General features: G+C 37.6%; 1 protein-coding gene across 1 annotated transcript; it reads left to right on the top strand.

Moving 5' to 3' along the window:
* Positions 1 to 1,211: 1,211 nt before the first annotated feature.
* Positions 1,212 to 20,789, top strand: LOC145778602 (tropomodulin-1-like). The gene is made up of 8 exons (XM_082590126.1): positions 1,212 to 1,402; positions 4,390 to 4,491; positions 5,820 to 5,994; positions 9,009 to 9,121; positions 9,680 to 9,787; positions 11,065 to 11,193; positions 11,991 to 12,134; positions 18,218 to 20,789. The coding sequence occupies exons 1-8, from the start codon at positions 1,268 to 1,270 to the stop codon at positions 18,407 to 18,409; spliced, it is 1,098 nt and encodes a 365-aa protein (XP_082446252.1). The 5' UTR covers positions 1,212 to 1,267; the 3' UTR covers positions 18,410 to 20,789.
* The last annotated feature ends 770 nt before the right edge of the window (positions 20,790 to 21,559 follow it).

Here is a 21,559-nt window from a genome sequence, read left to right as displayed (position 1 = left end):
GAAGCAGTTCCATTCATTAACTACACGGCAAGTAAACAAGTTACCAAACTTTCTGGACTTGGGCCTTAGCTTTTCCAACTTAAGGCTGTGTCCTGTTTTAACAATATTTTTGAGGTCCAGTTACATCGACGTCATACAAGCCATGCATATATTTGCATGTTTCAATGAGGACATCTCGGAGTTTTCTGTATTCAGTGGTGGACAGACCAATTTTTTGCAACTTTTCTAGATAGGTTAACTCTCGAAATCCTTGTTAAGTTTTGTGGTTCTTCGTTGAACTGCTTCTATTTGGTTGTCATCAAATATTAGCCTACACCAAGATCCTTTTCCTCACACTTTTTAAAACAACTTTTTTTGCACTTTCTGCAACCATAGTGTACTGTAATTGCATGTGTTCATGCCATTTTCCTACTCTGAGGAAGCAGCACTTGTCGGGATGAAACTTTAATAGTATTAGCTATTGAATTTGATAAATCCATTTTGCAAACTACAGTAGCCTACTGTAAGAAAAAAGTATGAATCTGTTGTGTGGTGAAATACGTTTATAACAAAATTTCAGACATACGATTAGTTCGGATCTGGATCTGAGATATCTAGAAATAGCCAGATTCGGATTGGATCCGGATCAAAAAAACCTAAAACAGGATCCTAAAAATTTTGGATTCGTACACCTCTGCTGCTCAGTGCTCAAATGAACAGACTGCTCAAAACTCAATCTGCAGGAAGTTTTTATTATCATACAGTATTTTCTTAAATTTCAACTAGAAATGAAAAATCAATTGAGTTGCTTGGCTGGGGTTTCAATTTGATGATTTCATGTTTTCATCATCATCATCATAATCTTTGATGATTTCATGTTTTCATTGTTCAATGGATGTTGAAGTTTTTTCTTTGACTTTTTAACAAGGCAAACGGATAACTGTAATCAAGAATTTGCATTTTGTTGACGTTTTTGGCTATTTTTATTTTGCTCAGAGCAGCTTGTATGCTTCTTCAAACATGCAAGCCAGCTGAGTGCATTTTCCACCGTATTATAATATATAATAACTACGATACTAACTTTATTTGCCATAAATATACTAAGCCTATCCTATTTATAGAAAACAACGGATTAAATTTATTTAGGTATCATTTTGTGATAGAGTAGATTATTTGTTCTTATATGATCCATATTTTAATGGGCTAGTGCTTATTTTGGTACATGCAGGTGTTTATATGTTTGTATTCATTGTGAAACTATTTCTGGTGTTTGAATTTGAACTGAAAAATGGCAGATGCTTTTGATGTTTTAAAGCAAGAACATGAGAAATATTTAAAAGTGGATGAAGATGAAATTCTTCAAGGTCTCACTGAAGATGAACTGCAACAATTAACGTTGGACTTGGAAGAACTAGATCCTGATGTAAGTGTCAATATTCTTTTTTTTACTAATTGTTGTTGTTTACTGTCAGAATATTTACAAATAAAAGAAAGGCGATACTACATCTACCAATTTAACAAACCAGTGTTGCCAAATTCTCCAATAGGTTTGTCATCAGAAACCTCATTAAATTTCATCAAATGCCACAATATCATACTAGATTTTCAAACCTTATAAATTGTAGCAATAAACCTGAACTCATCCATTATTGTGTCATTTACGATAATTCATTCAAAAAGGTCCCAGACACATATTTTATTACATTAGAATTCATTGTTTTTTACTTTTAATTGTCCATAGTTCAATTTGGTTTCATTAGGCATTACAACGATCAGTAAAAGATATACCGTATATATATACTATTTTCAATAAGACAAAAATCTTCTATTGCTAACATAGAAGACGTGGTTGAATTTACCCTTTGTTTTTGTTTTATTTTAAAACTTTTTGTATCAAATTTTGAGACTTTTTGTCTCAAATTGTGTAATTTTATCCAAATCACACTGGGTTTCAATGGATTTTTGTCTGGTTCCATGTTTGTTTTTGTCGGCACTGAATTGCAAATTTCAAATTAGACCACATTTCAATTATTTTTGGTTCCAAGCTTATTTGTGTGGGCACCAAATCGTTTCAAATCTCACCACATTTTTATATTATGTTGTCCCATTACACCATCCGGCAACTCTACAACAAATTACAGTTGCATTGGTGCCATGACAATGACTGTTTTTCACACTGGATTGATCACAGAGTTTCCAGACAGTTTTCTCTTTTTTTCACAACATCTTTTTCTATGCGAGCAATGGACTATGTCGTGACTGACAGTTCAATGTAATTGTAAGCAACTCAAGACTGAAAATGGCATATGCCGTTGGTGTCAGTTCCATGTAAACAACTGTAAATGGTATTTGTAAAGTTTTATTCAAAGATTTTTATTTTGCAGTTAATGCTTATGATATACTTTAATTAGAGCATATTTGTGTGATTTTGGCATATTTAGGCTTGTGTTTGATGATTACCATTGTGTGGACTTAAAGACAAGTAGCCTAAGCCAATCTTCATGTTCATCTTTAAATTAGATGTTTTGCCAAGGCACAATCGCAACATGTTTTCAGTAGGTATCAATCCGATCTCCTGTCAAACATCACACAGTTGCTCTCACTGTTCGGTCACACAGCCGATTTATGATGATAATACAGATACCTCTGTGCTTCAAAAAGTACATGTAAAATTTATATTAAGATGAGTAAAATGAGATGAATAAGAATACAAATATGATGCAGATAAAAATTTTAAACACGCTGTTGCACTCAGTAGTCGAGAAACATTTTCTTGACTGATTAATCCGATTTGCTAGCATGAAGGCTACATCATTATGATTTGCAAAATACAATGTTCATTGTGCCATTGAGCACTCGGCTTTGTGCTGAGGAAGCCAGGAAGAACTGTCTTTCTACTGTCCAAGGATTATAAACAAATTTTTCTGCATCTCCACACTTTTGTGGCAAGTAATTTATATGAAAGAGTCTTTATTTCATGCTTTCTTGATCCAGTAACAAGCACTTGCACTAGCAGCCCTCGAAATTAGCTTCCATTTACGACGGCAAAAACATTGCCGTCGCCAAATCAACAAACCTTGGATTACGGCGGCAATTGCTGTATGCTATCAAACAAAATTTTATGCGCTTCTTCTTCATCGTCTGTCACACGGCGGTAGCCAAGAGCATCACGCAAGCTATTTTAAGCGCTGGCAATGCTCTTGTGAACTGTAAAAAGTTTCCAACCTTATAAATGCTTGCTTAATTGTTACGCAAAAGTTATTCTTTCATCGAATGCTTATTTTTGACTGGTATCGTTGCAAATATTAAAAGTGGTACAAAATTGGATAAATGGTTCTTTGGCAGTAAAGAAAAGTAATGCTTCCGATCATATGGCATCGCGCGTTCATGAACGGGCAATTTTACGTCTTCAAGTATTCCAGTGACGACGCGACAACCTCATCCTCCGATGATTCCAATTCTGACTAGTTCTTTATCCAACAGACTTTGTGTTGCTCGCAGTATCCTAATTGTGCCGAAATTATTTTAGTGTACTGTATACGTAAATCGAGGCAATCTTCTCGCATAGAGCTATTGATTTGTTATCGGTACCTGATTGAGCACTTAACGTTATTTCATGATAATTTAACATCGCTAGATGTCGAATTAATGTAAACAAACAACATAGTAAATTTCTTATTGGGCATTGTTGTTGCGGTGCTGACTCGAACGTTGAATCAACCCAAAATTAACTTACTTTTCCCCCCCAATGAGTTATAACGTGAATCACCGTAACAGCGTGCGTATCGTGTTGCTCGCTTTATCGTTACTTTTGGTATTATTACATCACAACACAACAAATCAAACAGTGCGGTCCTGATAGGCTATTCGATTATTTTTTTCTCTTCTCGTTTTACATGTTTTGATACAATTTTTTCGTAATAAACGTTCACAGCAATTGCCGAGGCAATTTCAACTTTTGCCATTTGGCCTCGTCAACATTTTTGCGAAGTAAAAATATGCTAATTTTGAAGACTGTGTGAGTGTTCACAGCAAGTAAAATAGTCCGAGATGAGGTCTTGGTGCGATGTTTCTGCTGATTAAACTCCCGCTGCGAGTAAATCAAACAGGAAGAAATTTTGAACAATTTTTGTCGGAATTAAATGCTCATTTTGCGACGGCATTATGACGTTTGCGGCGGCATTTACCAGGGCAATTGCCTTGTGCGCCGCTAATTTCGAGGACTGACTAGGCTAGTAGATATCTAGATATTGAGCATTTGAGCAGATCATCCACTGTCCTTGAAACACAATAAAATGTAAAGTTACTCATGTAAATGCTGTGATTGCTGTGTGCTTAAGCTGATGTCTCCATTGTGCCGCAATGTACAGAAATACGTGGTTTCATTTCAATTTTATTTACATCATTCAGAACCAGCTGCTTCCCGCTGGTTACAGACAGAAAGATCAAACAACGAAAGTACCGACCGGACCTCTCGACCGAGAAAAATTATTGGATTACATTGAGGAAGAGGCAAGTGCAGATATATTATTATAAACTTCAAGAATAATACAATTATAATTAAATTGCAATATCCCAATGAACACAGCTTGTTACGTTTCAATTCCTTCACGTTTGTGGATTTCTATAGCTATTCTGCAATACCTACAAGCGTAACAATTTATATAAATGGGTCATTTTAGTGTTTTTTATTTTTTTTATTTGCTTGAGTCTGATCATTGAACTGTATCTTCCAGTTTACAACAAATTTAAAATCTCATACAAAGTCTGGCTCATTCTCAGCGAGAAGAATTATTTACTTTAAATTTATCTATAAAAAGCGTTAGACAGATGTTACGGTAACTTAATTGCATTCGCTTGACTGCTTTGTGTGGCGTCCATAAAGCATCTTCTTGAAAACGTTGTTTAACCACCATATCTTGCTTTCTGGGGAGATTAGGTATAAAGATATTTTATTATCGTCATTTATTGCTCAACTCTGGCCTGAGTCTATAATAATTGATCCATCATAATAGACTTCTTGTTTGATGAACAAAACTAACAGTGTTTAACTGTTTATCTTTCTAAAACTACGTTTATGATTTAGTTTGAGGAAAATTCAGTGATGGTCGTTTATAAACTTTTGCAAAGTGAAAAAGACTTGATTCACTTTAGTCGTAAAAGTCTTTGTTTGGCACAAACAGAAAGTGAATGATGCACGAGAAATCAATGGCCCGTTTGTCATTTTGGGTGCATGTTTTGAAGCATGGGAACTTGAGTTCCTACTAAACTTTGTTCATTAGGCACATGAGTTGAACATGGGTCTAATCTAGTTTTTGTCAGTTCATTGCCTATTTGAAATTATCTGTTTGTGTGTTTACTATAGTAGCCGTGTTAGAACGAAATTTAAAGCAAACTTTAACGATGGCCTTACATTCATCATCATCATCATAATCCATCGTCGGTTTGTTCCCCACTAGTGGGGGTGGCCGATTGTTTCCGCGCAGCAATTGTTTTAATCCCTTTTCTCCATTTCACCCTGTCCCTTGCATCTTCCTCCTTCAGTCCGACTTTTTTAAATTCATCCTTCACTTGTTGTTTTCACGTTCTTCTTGGACGACCGCGTTTCCTCTTCCCATCCACCTTTAGATCTAGTGCCTTTCTAAGAAAACTTCCTTCCTCCCTCCTTATCACATGTCCATACCATCTTACTCCATTTGCTCTTGCCAGTTGGTCTATGGTCTCTCTCATCTCTAGCATATCCTTACATTGAAACTTTTTAATCTGATATCATCTTTGCATTTGATATATTTGCTTTATGTGAACAAGGAAAATTAATGGCTTGAATTGTGTTGTAACAGGCCAAACTGATTGAGGACAGAGAAGAATTTGTGCCCTACCAACCAGGCACCAAGCGTGGGAAAGTATTTAAGAAACAGGAAGTCGATGAATCTGCGCTTCCTCCCGCTCAACTTGATGCTGAACTAGAGGAATGTCTCAATACCGCCTCTGAAGCTGAACTGACTGACATCGCTGGTTAGTTATTCCTTTTCCAGCCAGTAAATAAGTTTATTTTTACAATCATTTAACGTCTGAATGACAGTAATGGATCTAGAAAAAAAAAACAGGGGGCACCAGAGTTTCAAAAAAGCCAACTATTACGATAACACGGGCAGTGGAAAAGTTGAAGTCCACAAAAGCAAAATAGTTTGCTTAGCGACCTGGTGGACTTGCCCCCAGAAATTTTTAACATATTTATCTTGTTTGGGTTGTTACTTTGGTGTATTATGTGGCTCGATAATTATTTAAAACGCACGCTTTGTATTGAGCTAAATATATCAAATTAAAACTGTGTTCATGTAAAAATTTGAGTTGGCTCAAAAGGTTAACTTTAAATTTGAAGATAACATTCAAATTTTTTTTTGACCACAGAAAGATTTCAATAGTCGAGTTATTGGCAAACTATGGCAAAGTCTTTAACAGTCTTGTATTGTATACGGTAGTGTAAAATAAGCCATGATTATTCAGTAAAAATGCAAAGTTCTTTTCGAAGTGTCCCCAGTCCCCACCTCCTCCTTCCATACACGGTACAATGTTTTCATATGTTTATGAGCAATGATTATTGCTTACTAGAGAGTTAGCAATATGTATTTTTCTTAATTTGTGAAAGGCACATGGCATTTCTACTGCTGAGAACATCCGTGGCCCAATACCGCGGTTAGATAAAGGACATGCGATTTAGCGAGAGAAGCACAGGAGAAAATTTGCAAAAATGGCATGTTGTTTCTCGATTTCGCGAGGTACATGACCATTGACCAAGTGCCCTCTGGATCCGTTACTGGATGTGCGTTCTGGGTTTCTGAAACATGTTCATTGGCCACTGATTGCACTGTTTACACTCCTAATTGGCAATCAGACTCGATGATTTAAAACTTGTGTTTTTGTTATGAATGCACTAAACATAACTGAGCTTGATGTGACAGATCTTTTTTAACCCAACTTATCCATGATATAAACCAATCACGTTTTTTCGATTTGCTTTTGCAATTTTCCAAGTGCCAAGACACGTGCAATAATGTGCTGTAAACGAGCAAGCAGCATGCATGCAGAAACACAAGTTTGCCGCTATTTGAACAGCTACCAGCCATGTCCTAATATGGGTTGTGGTATTTGATTTTGGTTGAAGTTTGACCTTAATGTTTGTGAGAGTTTCGTTTGTTGATTTAGTGTGATGATTATATTCAAATATTTAAATTATTTTTATTTAGCTTCTATTTGCTTTTCTCTTTAAACAGTCGATTTTCCAAAAATCACTGTTTATGCCAACATGCCATGATAAAAAAGGCTTGACTCCCCAATCATTTCATTTTGTTTTAACTCCACACAACCTTAGATTTTGGAGGCTTCACGTCTTTTAAGTGCAGACAGTTAGGTGCCTGTCAAATAGATGCGCACAATGTGACGTCAGGATATTTATTATTTAGGTGCGGCACAACGTGGGGCCTGGTCAGTGGTCATTCAGGTGCTTAAAATTTCACACATAGCCTAGGCTACCTTAAACATTGGTGAGACTAGTATAAAGTAACATTAGGCTACGGTACTTTTGATCAAAAATGTCAAATTATAACGAATACCCCTTCCCCCAGTAACAAAATCCACTGAACGTGCCTTCAATACGCGTGGTTCACTGGTTTGAGTAAACCAATTACGTCGTCTGCATAAAACATTATATGCGACGTCAAGTGTGTTATATCATATTGTTTGTTTTAAATACAAAATTTATCCATATACATATTCATAATCATATGGATCGTGAGTAACCTAGCTGTTACAAACTAACAAAATATTGTCAATGCAAGCTGAGTATGGTAGGCTAATCTTATACAATATAACTTGCTGGTTATAATTAGCAAATGAGCGCTTTTTTAATTCGTTTTCGTTTCAATTCGAAAAGCATTGCCCCCCTTGAGAAAATCCTGCGTACACCACTGTCTGCAGTATTACCATCAAGCACATGAAATAGACTTTAACGGGAATAGCACCTAAATGACCGGCGCCGCACCTAAAGATCCTGACGCCACAGTGTGCGCTCCTATTTGACAGGCACCTAACTGTCTGCACCTAAAAGACGTGCTCTGAAATTGGAAAATCTCCCCTTTTACCCGGGGTGCGTTCTATAATGGAGTGGCCGACAGAAATAACCGACAACACTTTTGCTACCAACATTGTTGCAACTTTACTAAATGTTGCAGAAGCAAGAGCTTTTAGTCCCCGACAGTCAGGTCTGGCCGTGGTCGTCGCTGTAATAGCGTCATAGCAACGTCCACGGTCTGACTGGATGGACCATGAATTTTACTACTCCAGTAGGTTGCTTGTCTCTTTATACACGTTCAGTGATCGAACTTGGAGTCACCGAAGAGTTTGCTTCTTGAGCAAAAATTAGAGAGCCCAAAATGTAGATATTCAACTCTTTGGGTTCTTTATTTTTTGATTAGATTAACCAGGCGTTCCAACCATTTTGCTCCTAAATTTGATTCCTTTTTTTTAAAGATTAGGTTTGTCGTAACCGGAATGGCCCGTTTCGGTGAGTCCGATTTGGTGAGTTCCCTATTCGGTGAGAGCCTTTTTCGGAGAGTTCCCTATTCGGTGATTTTTTTTAAAATTATAGAGTACCGTAGCCTAATTATAGTTGCCGTTTCAGGGTTGGGGGTTAGGGTCTTATTTCAACATTTAGCGACGTTAAAACGATGTAAAAGCGGCAATGATAATTAGGCTACGGTACCCAATAGTTTTCAAAAAAAAAATCAACGAATAGGGAACTCTTCGAAAAAGGCTCTCACCGAAAAGGTTCTCACCGAATCGAACTCACTGAATAGTAGCAGACCCGTCTTAACAAAGGTCAGTGTTTTTTTAAGTGTGGATTGTCTGGGTGTGCTTTTTTCTTAAAAGCCAGATTATTTGGTTTTATGCTTTCACGTTTCATATTGAAAATAGACACTGCAACACACTGTGTCACGTTTGTGAAATATATGGTTATTGTACTTCCACAGCTATCTTAGGCATGCATACCTTGATGAACACTGATCAATTCTACAGCTCCCTGAAAGAAACGAAAATAGCCAACAAAACGGGCTTTACCAGTTTAACGAAATGTGAACTGCAGGTAAAATACTCAAGCAATGACAGAAAGAAATTATGTGTAATGTAACATCAACATTGGCTAATATCCATTTCTGTAAACATAAGCGTTCGAATTGAGCCAAATATAGCATCACGATAATGGCAAATTCTGTATTGCAGATTATTTTAAATTGGATACAGTCAGTTTTGTTGTTTTGCTTCTAATGTCACCAGTAGTCATTTACGGCTCCACATTATGACCTGTTACAGCCGAAAATTCAGTCATTTTTACAGTGATTCAACGTCTGCAGAGGTAAAATTGACGGATTTTGCTGTCTGGGCTGTTACAGCGGCATGAAGGCCGTTTGCTCAGCCGACTTTAAGCCATGTTTTACAATCAACGATTGAAGAATGGTTTCGTGTTCTTACCATGTAGACTGTAGAGTCAAAATGGTCGTCATAACATGTTTACTGTGGTTTGCGTAACGATGGCTTCTTTCATAGCCTACTTGTGCTTTTACTGTTATATTACGTCAATTTGATGGACGATTGAATCATTTCAACGTAACAGGATGGTTGTTGATAGTTGTGATGCTTTCAGGCTAGCACTGTTATGGAGCCACCGAACCCCACCGATGTGGAGGGAACACTGCGGCTTGTCAAGGACAATGATGAGAGTTTGAAAGAAATTAATTTGAACAATATAAAGGTGATTTTTATAGATAGAGTTGGGTTTTTGATTTTGAACACTTTTCCAAAGGTTTGTGCTAAAATAGAAAAGAAATCTCGGAGATCTTAGGTTTTTGGGTGTTTTTACTTGTTTTATGTCTAATGGCAATCTCAGTGGCAACAAATTTATAAATTAATACAACAAATATGGCCGGATTTGTATGGCTCACTACAGACCGATTGCTATATCTTTCTACAACTCACAAGCAGGGTGACAATGCTTAGCGGAACGTTGGACTGGTCAGGAAACAAGCATCTGTCTGTGCTTGTGGCTAGGTTTTACAGCTAGCCGAATATCTATAGCCTACTTTTAATCTTTACCGGCTTCCTAGATTTGGTTATTTTTCTTGTGTCGAAAATGTCGGAGACACAGGACTCCATACATCGTCAAATTTTAACTCATTTTCACAAGGGGATCGTAAATTCCATAACATCTTGTCTCAAAATGCCATGGACACAACTGATAGGTTGCTTAAAATCGGTTTTATTTACATTGAACAAACACTTCAAGTTGCAAATTCAATGTACATCAAGCTAACCTTCCTTGTTGTTGCTTGCCTTTGCGTATTGACGTTTGCTTGCATTAAATTAACGTGTTAGATCCACATTTTATGCTTCACAACAACCGGTTGCTATCTATGCCACTTGGCGTACTACATACTCATGATTGGCTATCTATGGAGATGCCCTGGCTTCTCGAGCATACTTTAGTAATCTTGTGTTTTATCTCCGGTGCCCTTGGAAGACATGAAACCGAACTTTGAATTCTCTTCTACGGTTATCAAAACGGTTAAGACCCCGGCAACAGCACGGTCAAGAAAGATTGCGGTTATTTCCGATTACTTGTTTAGCCACCGATTTTCGTAACTACCCAAACAAAAAATCAGACCTTTTGACATTGATCTGCAAACATTGAATTAATGTAAATAAGAACTGATTTGCTGGCTGGGTAAAATGCAAGAGATTTGTGTCAGTGTGTGATTGTTCAAAGAGGATTGTGTGAGTTTGCACCTCAAAGGTTCAACCTTGACGTTCTTGCAACTGTTTCGCTCGTCAAGCCTCGCTGAATGGATAACTGGTCTGGACGCTTCCAAGGATACTGCTGCATCGGACGACGACGACATTGTACGCATAGTACAGTGTAGTTTCATGGCTGTCTTTCCGAATGTGTTTGCAGAGGTACAGACCAGGCGCAACTACAGTACAAGTGCTATATTTTCATCTTTAACTTTCAATTAATCGTTGTTTCCCCGGCAGAACATCCCCATACACACGTTGAAAGACTATTGCGAGTCCATGAAAGTGAATGACCAGGTCACATCATGGACCCTTGCTGGTACCAGAAGCAACGACACCGTGGCCTTTGCCATTGCCGACATGTTGAAGGTAACGTTATCTTTATTTGTAACGTGCGTATTAGAGATTGATGAAAATATGAGCCATCACTTGATCGTAGCACAATGAAACTTGAAAAAATGTTTTCTTGGTCCTTTGTGTACAATTATTTAATCAAACTTTTAATGTTATCTATAGTCGGGGATCTAATTGAAATGTAACGTATAGGTACGCAATACGTAAAGTACCGTAGCATTGTTTGATATAATTTGTTTCAATTCTAGAGTTTTTGCAGTGAAACTCTGCTTTAAAAAGCGTAAACAGATTATTGAGCGAAAAACAGTGAAATCGAACACTTATCTCTCAAGCTCGAATTTTCATCATAGATATTGAAACATACATTTATGTAACCCCGGGGGCTACATAAGTAAATTTTAAGTACAAAGTTATACTTACCGGTAATTTGTGGTACTGTATTTGCTTTTGTATCTATTTATTGCGCATATATAATATTGATCCAATATTTACACATTGCATCATGCGAGAAAATGTGCTTTCAACCCACTGTAAACGTAGCAGACCTCACCTGCTAACGCAAACTTAGTAATGATTGCTAGCCGAGGTAAAATCGAATGCATTCACTTGTTACAAGCAGATTAAGCACCAGTTTCTGTTCTCGCTGCTTTAGGGTTTGAGAGTCTTTGTGTATGACGGAGACTGAGTGGTTTTATGTTGGACGAAGGAATGTCATGTGTTTTCTTTATAAAAAGTACTACACTTTCATAGAAAAAAAAAAATCTGCTTTGGTTCACGTTTGTCGTGTTTTACCTACTTTTTGCAATTGACAGATCAACAGAACTCTGAAAGTGTTGAACATCGAGAGCAACTTCATCACCGGTGAGGGCATTATCGCTATATTGGAGACACTTGATGAGAACGACTGCTTGCAAGAGCTCAGAATCGACAATCAACGTGGCCAGTTCGGAAACAAGGTATGGCTCTATTAATTACTGCTTCTTCTTATGAGGATTGACTTCCTCTATTTTACTAAATACTCAACAAACAAAAGCAGTGTATTTTTTATTGCTTCAACCATGCTTCAACGTATGAGTAGTCGTAACAACTAAAAATACTGAAGCAATGTAAATAACACAGGATTATTTTTATTTGTTGGTCGCGTTGACCACTTGCAGCAATCTTTTCGCGTGTAGTAGACATGCACTTTTCAGAAAGAAGAAACGTTAGCGGATGCATTTTGACATAAATTATTTTCTCATTGAGAGCTAGTGGGGGTTACCCACTCGGTAGCCCGCCAAAATAGAAGAATAAAGGTGAATATAGTTTAACGAACAATCAAAAATTACACGTGATGTACACGAGGAAATGTTGATGGTATTTTCGTTTCTTAAGGCGTCCTACTCGTAGGTCGGAATGACCCGATTCGGTGAGTCCGATTCGGTGAGTCCGATTTGGTGAGTCCGATCCCTATTCAGTGATTTTTTTAATTTTTTTTTTTAATTATCGGGTACCGTAGCCTAATTATCATTGCCGTTTTAGGGTTAAGGGTTAGGGGATAGGGGTTAGAGGTTAGAAACTCACCGAATCGGACTCACCGAATAGTAGCAGACCCCTCCTAGGTAACTCATCGGTGTTTGCGACGCCACTCGGCTCAAGTGTCTATAACAGCATGAGGTTCTGTTCCAAGCATTATGTGGTATTGCCGACGGTTTCCATTTAAATACATATGCTTCACTTTTGTCTTCGAATGGCCTCGTTTCAAAACAAACTTTACATGATTTGAACTTGCATTACTGTTTTCAATAATATGTTGTTACAACTTAAAAGGCTACCTACTGTTTGCATGATTAGGATAATCATTGAGCTGCTATTTTAACCATCGCCTATACTTCGATTCCCATGTGACATGACTGCGCTGCGGGCGGGCTCTGGTGTAAAGTGATTAATTTGCTGCATTAAAAAAATAAAAATACAAGAACATTAGTCTTCTGTTGTTATGAGGCCGGCGATTGTCTTGAGGTCTTGAATTTTTCGCCAGAATGACCATGACCCAACCCAGCCAACAAAAACAGACGTTCATAGCGATTTATTGTATATTCACAGGCCTTGCCAACATGCGAACTGGAGACCGATGTAATCTCAATTTTAAACCGACGTTAAATTTAATTTATATCCCTTTGAAACGATAGTTTTGAGAATCCAAAGCGGCCAAAGTGTGATCACTGAATCTCAAATCACTGCGAAACTTTTAATTTTACTTTAAAAAATATAAACGTTTCCCTGTTGCCAGAAGTATCAAAATCTAGTGCATTATTTGTATGGCAAAAATAGCCCAACACAAAAGTGGTTCAAAATCAACACAAAGTCTATATTTATTAACTACAGTGCTACTCAAACTAACAAGTTTACTAGCGATTTTGGCTACCAGTAGATCGGCCTCCAGTTAAATTTGGAGCTTGCACGTTGATATGACCTTTGTGTATAGGTCGCTATGCAGACATAGAATAAACGTAAAAAATACTGATTTGCTGGCTTGGGTTGGAAGGGTACTGGCTCTGCCGCTTGTTTTGTTGCTTCCCCAGCCATCAAAAATTGCCTTCATTTCAACGTTTCTTCTATGCAAATATAACAATTTTAGCTGGCGCGATTTCAGACATCACAGTGTGTTGTAAACAAAATGAACTTGTAGTGAGGCAGAATGGATGGTTGATGAAATATAGAGGGTTACCATGCTTGGTTTTGTAACCGAGTAAGCGCGTTGATAACAGAGAATTTCGTAACACAGATGGATTTGGGTGCGTGTATAAATGAAGGGCTGTTAGCACTGGCGCCGACTTACGGGGTTACGGGGTGGCCACGCCACCCCATAACCGCTGTGGCGGGGTGGCAGCCACCCCGCTTAGGTTACATTACTTACTGCAAATAAATGTAATTTGAACGAACGTTTAAATCTTTTTTTGATCATTTGTTTTCGCTTCAAGTCAATGTAAAGCAAGAGGTGAACTAATACAGTATTGCGAAGAAAATGATTGTTTTTGTCACAAGCATGATACTCGCGTAACATCAAGCAAGCTACGTGAAGATTACGCAACACGTGGCTACGAGTTTTTTCCTTGTTGTTGCGATCGTTTTATTTGTTACTTGTCATAAGTCATTGTTACATTTGTTAGGTTTACAATGGGATTTATTAATCAATAAAATACGATCTTTCCATTGCCTCCCTCAAAAATCTTTTTTGAAATTTTTTAAACTGCTCAATATCGCTATAAATTATGCCAGCTATAAAATACTTGGAAATAAAATTATCTCGATGATTTATAGCTCCATCCTCCACCCCCTAAATGAATATTTATTTTCAAATTTTATTAAAAAAATGCAATTTTTGAAACTTTTTGAGTTTTATTTAAAAAGTGCACTTAGTAAAGTAGCAGTTTTAACGTTCTGCAAATTTACACGTTTACATGATTCTATTCGAGGAAAGCTACACCCTCTGCCAATTCCCAATAATGAAAGCAACCTTTTTCAATTCGTCAAGATTTTGCATTTTGAATTATTTTCCGATTTCAATTGGAGTGTACTGTCATCTACTTCTTGCTTTAATTTCTGCTTTGTTATCTACTTTATGCAGTAATAATGTAATATTGCGTGTCAATGCGTGACAAATTGTGAGGCGGGAATTTATTGGTCTTACATAGGAGTTGCTTGTTACATCATAGAAAAAATTACGAAAAGATGTCCTGTAAAAGTTTGAGGAGGGAATTTATTGGTCTGACATAAGTTAGGAGTTGCTTGTTACATCATAGAAAAAATTACAAAAAGTCGTCCAGTAAAAGTTTTCCCCGACATTCCAGTTTTATTCAGCTTAAAGATGCCACCGAAAAAGCGTTCAACTGTCGCAACTGTTTGATCTATTTGCAAGCAATGAAACAAGATCATTAATGCTTCCAAACGTAGTCTGCATTGTGAAAATATACTTATCGTTGCCTTCCACCACCTGCGAGGCGGAGCGATCGTTTAGAAGTGCACTCAGGCGCATAAAAACCTACTTGTGATCTACCATGACGCAACAGCGATAGAACCACATCCTAATTTTAAATGTTTATCAAGCTGAAGCTTAACGGTTACAACTTGACCAGTTGATTAACAGTTGGATTGACAGAGCTGCCGTTCGCAAAAATACTTTTGCCAAATGTTAAGTGTCAGAGCGACAACGTAGCAATAAAATTCACGACATACTTCCTGTGCTTTGTTGTAAAGTGGCTTTGTAAATAATCGAGCTACAAATCAGGTGTGAAAAGACAATTGCATCTACGAAACACGCTTAGTAAAAAACAAAAACATGCAGTTTGAAAGTTTTTAGGTTGCCATATTGTGCTATCCGCCACCCCGTGCAAAAATAAAAGTCGGCGCCTATGGCTGTTAGCATATGGTGTATGATGTTTCGCTTTGTGTATCAAGAACAATTTGGTAATTGTGAGGGATTATTACTTTGCGGTAACGATTCTTGCATCTGTCAGAGCAAAACATCTCAAGCAAGTCATCAAGAATTAATGTTGTGATGGCTTGCAACTCTGCTCCTAATTATATTAACAAAACCTGCAAAAAGCAATCTGCTTGCATTGAGCACAAAGTCGAAAGTGCACTTGCTCTCTTTGATAGCTTCTCCGGCTCATGTTCGGAAGAAATGGAAAAACCAAGCACCAATGGCCAGGCCCGGATTTAGGGGGGGGGAAGAGAGTGCAGGTGCCCCGGGCCCCCCGAATTTTGAAGCCCCCCCCTGGAAAAATGTTATTTTGTGTTATTATTATTTTTTCTTTCCGCCTTTGAAGTTTCTGCAAAATGCTGTGCAGTGCTTTATTTATTTTCTAAACTAATAACTTGTAATAAGCATAGGCGCCGACTTTTCAAAAAACCTTGGGGGGCGAGAAATGTGATGACGTCATAACCGTAACGCTATTTTACTCAATTAAAATAGTCTTTGATTAAGCTTAGTGTCTTGTTTATATTGACACCTAGGTCGCAAACCGAATTTATTAGAACCGCTGCTTGAAACGATTAGTTTTACGCATACAGTCCGCCTAGTCGTAATAATTTTGATATTATCAGCTCATAATTGGAACAGTTGGAAAACTAGCCGATTCATTTCCTTTTCGTGCGAGTGAATAACAACGAGTCAACGACCAAGACAGTAAAGTTATCGAAATAAAACGCAAAAAATCATGATCTCAAGCAGAGTGGAAACCCACTATCAGTTTTATTAACCTCGTTTCGCACGTTTTGCTAATTACTTTCCTTCAAAGCGTTAACAACGGCGAAGTGTTTTCTTTTATGTTTTTTATCGAAAGTCTTTATAGTCTTTTATCGAATACCGTATATACTCGAAGAGTCGAGTATGGATCGAGATTTTCGCAAGTGATTTTCACCTCAAAAAGACAGGTTCAACTTATACACGGGACAAGCTGTTGTCCCCAGCTCGGCAGTTTTCAAAATTAACGCATTTTTGCTGCGGCAAAATCATTGCCGACGTAGATTACGGAAGGTGAAATGGCGTCGGCCGAAGTAAAAGTTTTGAATACGTTTATTTGCAAAGATTCAAACTTAACTTTCAAATTTAATGATTTCTTGTCAATTCTAAACTTTATGCACTTGTTGAGCAATATGCAAAGCTCACTAGACAAAACAGCAAAATAAGCTGTTTTAAGAGATAAATTTTTTTATTTTTGCGTGTACGATATAAATGTTCTTATTACGTAACATTCTATGATCACTGAAGTCGATGTCGAAGTCGATGTTTTTTGTTTGTAAACAAACAAAAAACAAACAGGTCGATGTCAAACCTTAGCGGCCGCATAAAACAATGATGTCAGGTTGGCTAGGTGATTACAGCGGTAAGAGACGTCGTTAATGCAGGCAATATCTGCGACCAAGACCATTAAACACCTTTTCTTTTATCGGTTTTCGATTTAATTCTCACACATTGCGAATAAAACAATGCGTTCTGTTGAATCATAATTGATCTCACAGCGGGAAGACCTCGTTGAAAATAGCTCTTCTAATTTAGCTGGTTTACATGGCAGTGAATAGTTACGTGACTATTCCTGCAGCGTAAGTTACTCTACACTCTACTTTGAAATTTCCATATGGTATGATTTCCAAGCTGTATTCACGTGATTGTTCGGTGTGTCGTAGTTTCAACTCGATAAAGTTTGCTGAAATCGATTTCATGTTTAAAGTCACAAAAAATCTAACGGACGTTTGGATAACTCGTGAAATGAGAATAAATTATTCAACCTCGCATTCGCTTTTTCGCTACCAGGCGTTTTGACTTTGAAGTTGCTCCTCACGCGCGGGAAGATAAGCAGTGCGTGACTGTAAGCGTGCGCATCTCAGTAGTAATTCACGTTCCAGAGAAAGCCCTGTGATCACCTTCTGTTTTGCGGGCAAGAGCAACGCAGGCTGATTTTCGCTTTCGGCATTCTCTAAGTCCGTTTAAATGATGTAAATCTCTCGCGAAGTATTTTATCTTTGAAACACCACTTGTAATAGCCATTTTTGTTGCCCCTCAATCATAAATTTACGGGGGGCGCCGCCCCCCGGCCCCCCCGGGAGTCGGTGCGTATGCTAATAAGTATTTATCTTTTTTAAATAATATCTTAATTATAATTATCTTAATAGTATTTATCTGTTTCTTCAGATGAATTAAAGGTTGCAAAAATCGTTAAAAAAAGACGAATTGAAACATGTTGCCACTTCCTTTTTGATGTTTTTAAAAATTTGCATGTCCGTTGGGTGACCCAACGAAACAAACGTGGCATTGTGTTAAGAAATTAGAAATAACTTGCAATAACGATCTTTGTGACAATAATTTGGCAACACTAATAATGTTAATTTTTAAGTTGGCAACCCTGATTTTCGGGCCACTTATAAAATGTCCCTACAGGCCAGCCGACCCTTAATCCGGCACTGCATGCATGTTTAATTGTTTATGTAGTTTCTGTACTTACTTTTCCATGTTTGAACTGAAAAATGACATTTCTTTTACGGTTGTTTTGCACAGGTTGAGTCCGAGATGGCTGAAATTCTCTTGAAAAATAAAACACTGATGAAGTTAGGCTACCACTTCAATCTGCAGGGACCACGCCACTTAGTGGCCGAGCGCCTGACTAGAAACAACGATTTGAAACGCCGCACGAGGGTGGACTACAACCCATCCAGCGTGGTGTCAAAGACCTACAAGCAAAACAAATAAACTATAACTTTGAAAGACACGCTCAGCGTCCACTGGGCAGGCTGCATTTGAGCGATTGTAAATTATTAGGATATTTTCTTTTAATCCAAATACAGTTTTGCCGCCATGCTTTGTGTTGACGTCATGAGACACGGGCGTTGATTGGCTTGACAAATTATTTTGGTACTTGACGTGGAACTGACTTTTTAGACGCTCGGTCTTCGGACACGGTTGAAGCTTTGATTTTATCATTCATCTAATGCAGGGGTCACCAAACTTTTTTTCTGAGGGCCGGATTGCTGCGAGATTAACAGCTGCGGGCCGGATACAAATTGCGAAAAGATATAGACTACAACTATTTAGAATCTCCATTGACTTGAATTACGCACAATAAATAACAAAGTCAGCGGTGGAATAGCAAAGTTGTGATGAAAATCGAAAGGTTGCTGGAAAATTTATCCCCTGCTGTGATACACTACAGGGCATCGTGCTCTTGAAACAATATGGAAAAATCATTAGCAGGTTGCGTGTAGCTCAACACCAACGTCAGTCCTTTACAAAAAGTTTGGTAATTTTTTTCCTTAACAGTTGTAGGCTAATGCAGCTGTTATTTCCGCAGCACGTGGCGAGCCGGATGAAATCAGTTCGCGGGCCGGTTCCGGCCCGCGGGCCGTAGTTTGGTGACCCCTGATCTAATGTCCTGTAACATTACAATTTCTTGCAAAGTTGGAAATGTAGAATTTCACGGCGCTACATTTCTTACTTTTTGGACAGAATCTCCCATAAAGTCACTTTTAGGTTTGCCTTGATACAGCATTATTTTGTGATCCCCCCAAAAATATTTGTAGACTTGATGAATCTTTAATTCGAGTCGACATGGAATTATAACTTTGCAGAACAGTTTGTGCTTAATTTGTATCAAGTTGGTTCAATAATTAAGTTTGTTTATTAGCAGTTACAAAGCAGTTGCTGTTGTAATTTACGCCTCGCCGCTATCACAAAGGGAATGCCCGACAATCCTGAAAAAACAAAAATAGTAGAAAAAATCTCAAACTTGCACTTTTTAAAAATTCCGCTGCCTCAACACACTAATATTTGTATATGATTTGCCACACATTCAAACAACCAGATATACAATTTCGAATGAGCCAGCATAATATCGCACCAAATATGTTCCGCCTACAAGCCACGATGAGCTAGAAATATGAATCAAAACTTTACCAAAGAGATTGTAGGGCCAGCAGCGTGGATGGTATTTTTAGACTTCTTGTCACAGAAAAATAAACGCATGTCCCGTAATTGAAATCATCACCACATGGATATCTGTAAATCTATCGCCATCAGTCGTTTCTGCTGGCTAGCACTAATTGAAAAACTCAAGGAATAGTTTAGCATTGTACATAATATGTTTAGCTTGCAACTTTTATAACAAATTCTATTGTTACAATGTAGCCTTGTGTGTCCAGAGTGATTTTTTTGAAATGTCATTGATGAACTTGATCTAGCGACGCCTGAAGTTCGCCCATTCAAATCAACATTGAGACTTGAGTTTGAAATTTTATCTCGATATTTTGGAGAAGAATACAGCGAGAAAAACGATTAATAACTTTCAACTACATTGTATTTTCACGATTTTCGATTCAATGAGAAATTTCTCGTTTATCAAACCTCGCATCGATACGAGAAGCTTTCTCTGATGCGGGTTTCATTCTTTTCAGTATTTACCGCGTATTTCTGTTTTTAACTATTGTGCTTATTTGTCGTGATGTTCAAGCCCATCCAGCAGATGGCGTGCGTGTTTGTGTTGCTCATATAAATTTTTAAATTTTGTTAGCTCTTCGCGGCATTTGAAAGCACTGCAATTTGTAAAAGAACGAAATGTTTTGGATTTAGTGTAACAACAAAACGAAAATTAAAATCGCAAACAATGTTTCAATTAATTTTCTGTGTTTATCATCATCTGTCTTCGTATGGTGATGAGAAAGATTATTATTTGATGACGTTTTAGCTCATTGTTAGAACAAGCCAGAGTTGCCAGATTCAAACTTCTTTATGAACTTGAAGTTTCAAAGCACATTATTTTCTCAACAATTTGTATTTTATTGATTTAATTATTTTCTTTTTGCCATTTGCTTGGTGGCTTCTTGTTTTATCATGTGTTGCACTACGCTACCTGTATATTATTCTCAGACAGCAAAATTCGTACTTTTTACATTGATGCGACATCTGTGAACGTTGAATCAATGTAAAAAGAACTGGTTTGATTTGCTGGGTTATTGTTGCGTTTATTCAGTCTCTCTGATGTGGTTTAAACGTCGAAACATTGAAATTTGAACGGCCGCTTTCACAATGCTTTCATTATTTGCATGTTGCCGATTGGACTGTTAATAAAATATATTTAGTGAAATTAGGTTGTTTGAATTCCATGGAAACGTGAGTTAGTTTGAAAAACCATCAACACAGTTGGTTTAATAAGGATCTTAGTTTAGTTATATCGTGTCGTACAGTAGAAAGCCGATGCTTTTGCACGACCTCACGACATTCAAGGTAATCTCTTGGTTTGAGAAAGATGGAAAAACATTCAAAGATTAGTCTAACTAGGCCTACCCAATTTAATTGCCGGCTAGAATAAAATACCTTTGTACTGTAGGTTAAGGATCTTCGTATGACTCTGCGCTTTTCAGAGCCACCGTGTTGCGTTGTATAGTAAAGAAAAGTAATAAAATTGGATCATATGCGGTTTTTGTGAAAGGGATAATACCGCTACTTTTCAATTACATGTCACTGCTGCGAAATTATGAAGGTTGTCTGATTTGTTATTGGAATATTAGCGTCACTTCAGATTAGCTCCTGAGTCCTGATGCTTTCATCTGCCACAATTGGAACATTAAGCATTTGTTTTAAGGAAAAATATTTTGCACCTTATCTTCTCCCCGAGCATGAGGGGGCGATACATCCCCACCGCTGACGAGTTCAGGGTTGCCATCTATCAGCATCGTAACGATTGAAAAGTTCCGATTGTCAGTTTTTACGTGTATTGAGCAAGGGGACCTTCACGTGTAAAATATTTTCGATGTCTTATTTACAATCGTTCAAATTGGTCTGCGTTTCATCGAACGATCCGACCGAAGGGACCGGTGTTCTTCTGTGCCAAGTCTATTGTTCAGCTGT

Source organism: Aplidium turbinatum, chromosome 10 (assembly GCF_918807975.1).
Source record: "Aplidium turbinatum chromosome 10, kaAplTurb1.1, whole genome shotgun sequence".
In the NCBI taxonomy this organism is placed as follows: domain Eukaryota; kingdom Metazoa; phylum Chordata; class Ascidiacea; order Aplousobranchia; family Polyclinidae; genus Aplidium; species Aplidium turbinatum.
The sequence above is the reverse complement of the archived record's forward strand: the minus strand, read 5'-3'. Positions and strand labels throughout refer to the sequence as shown.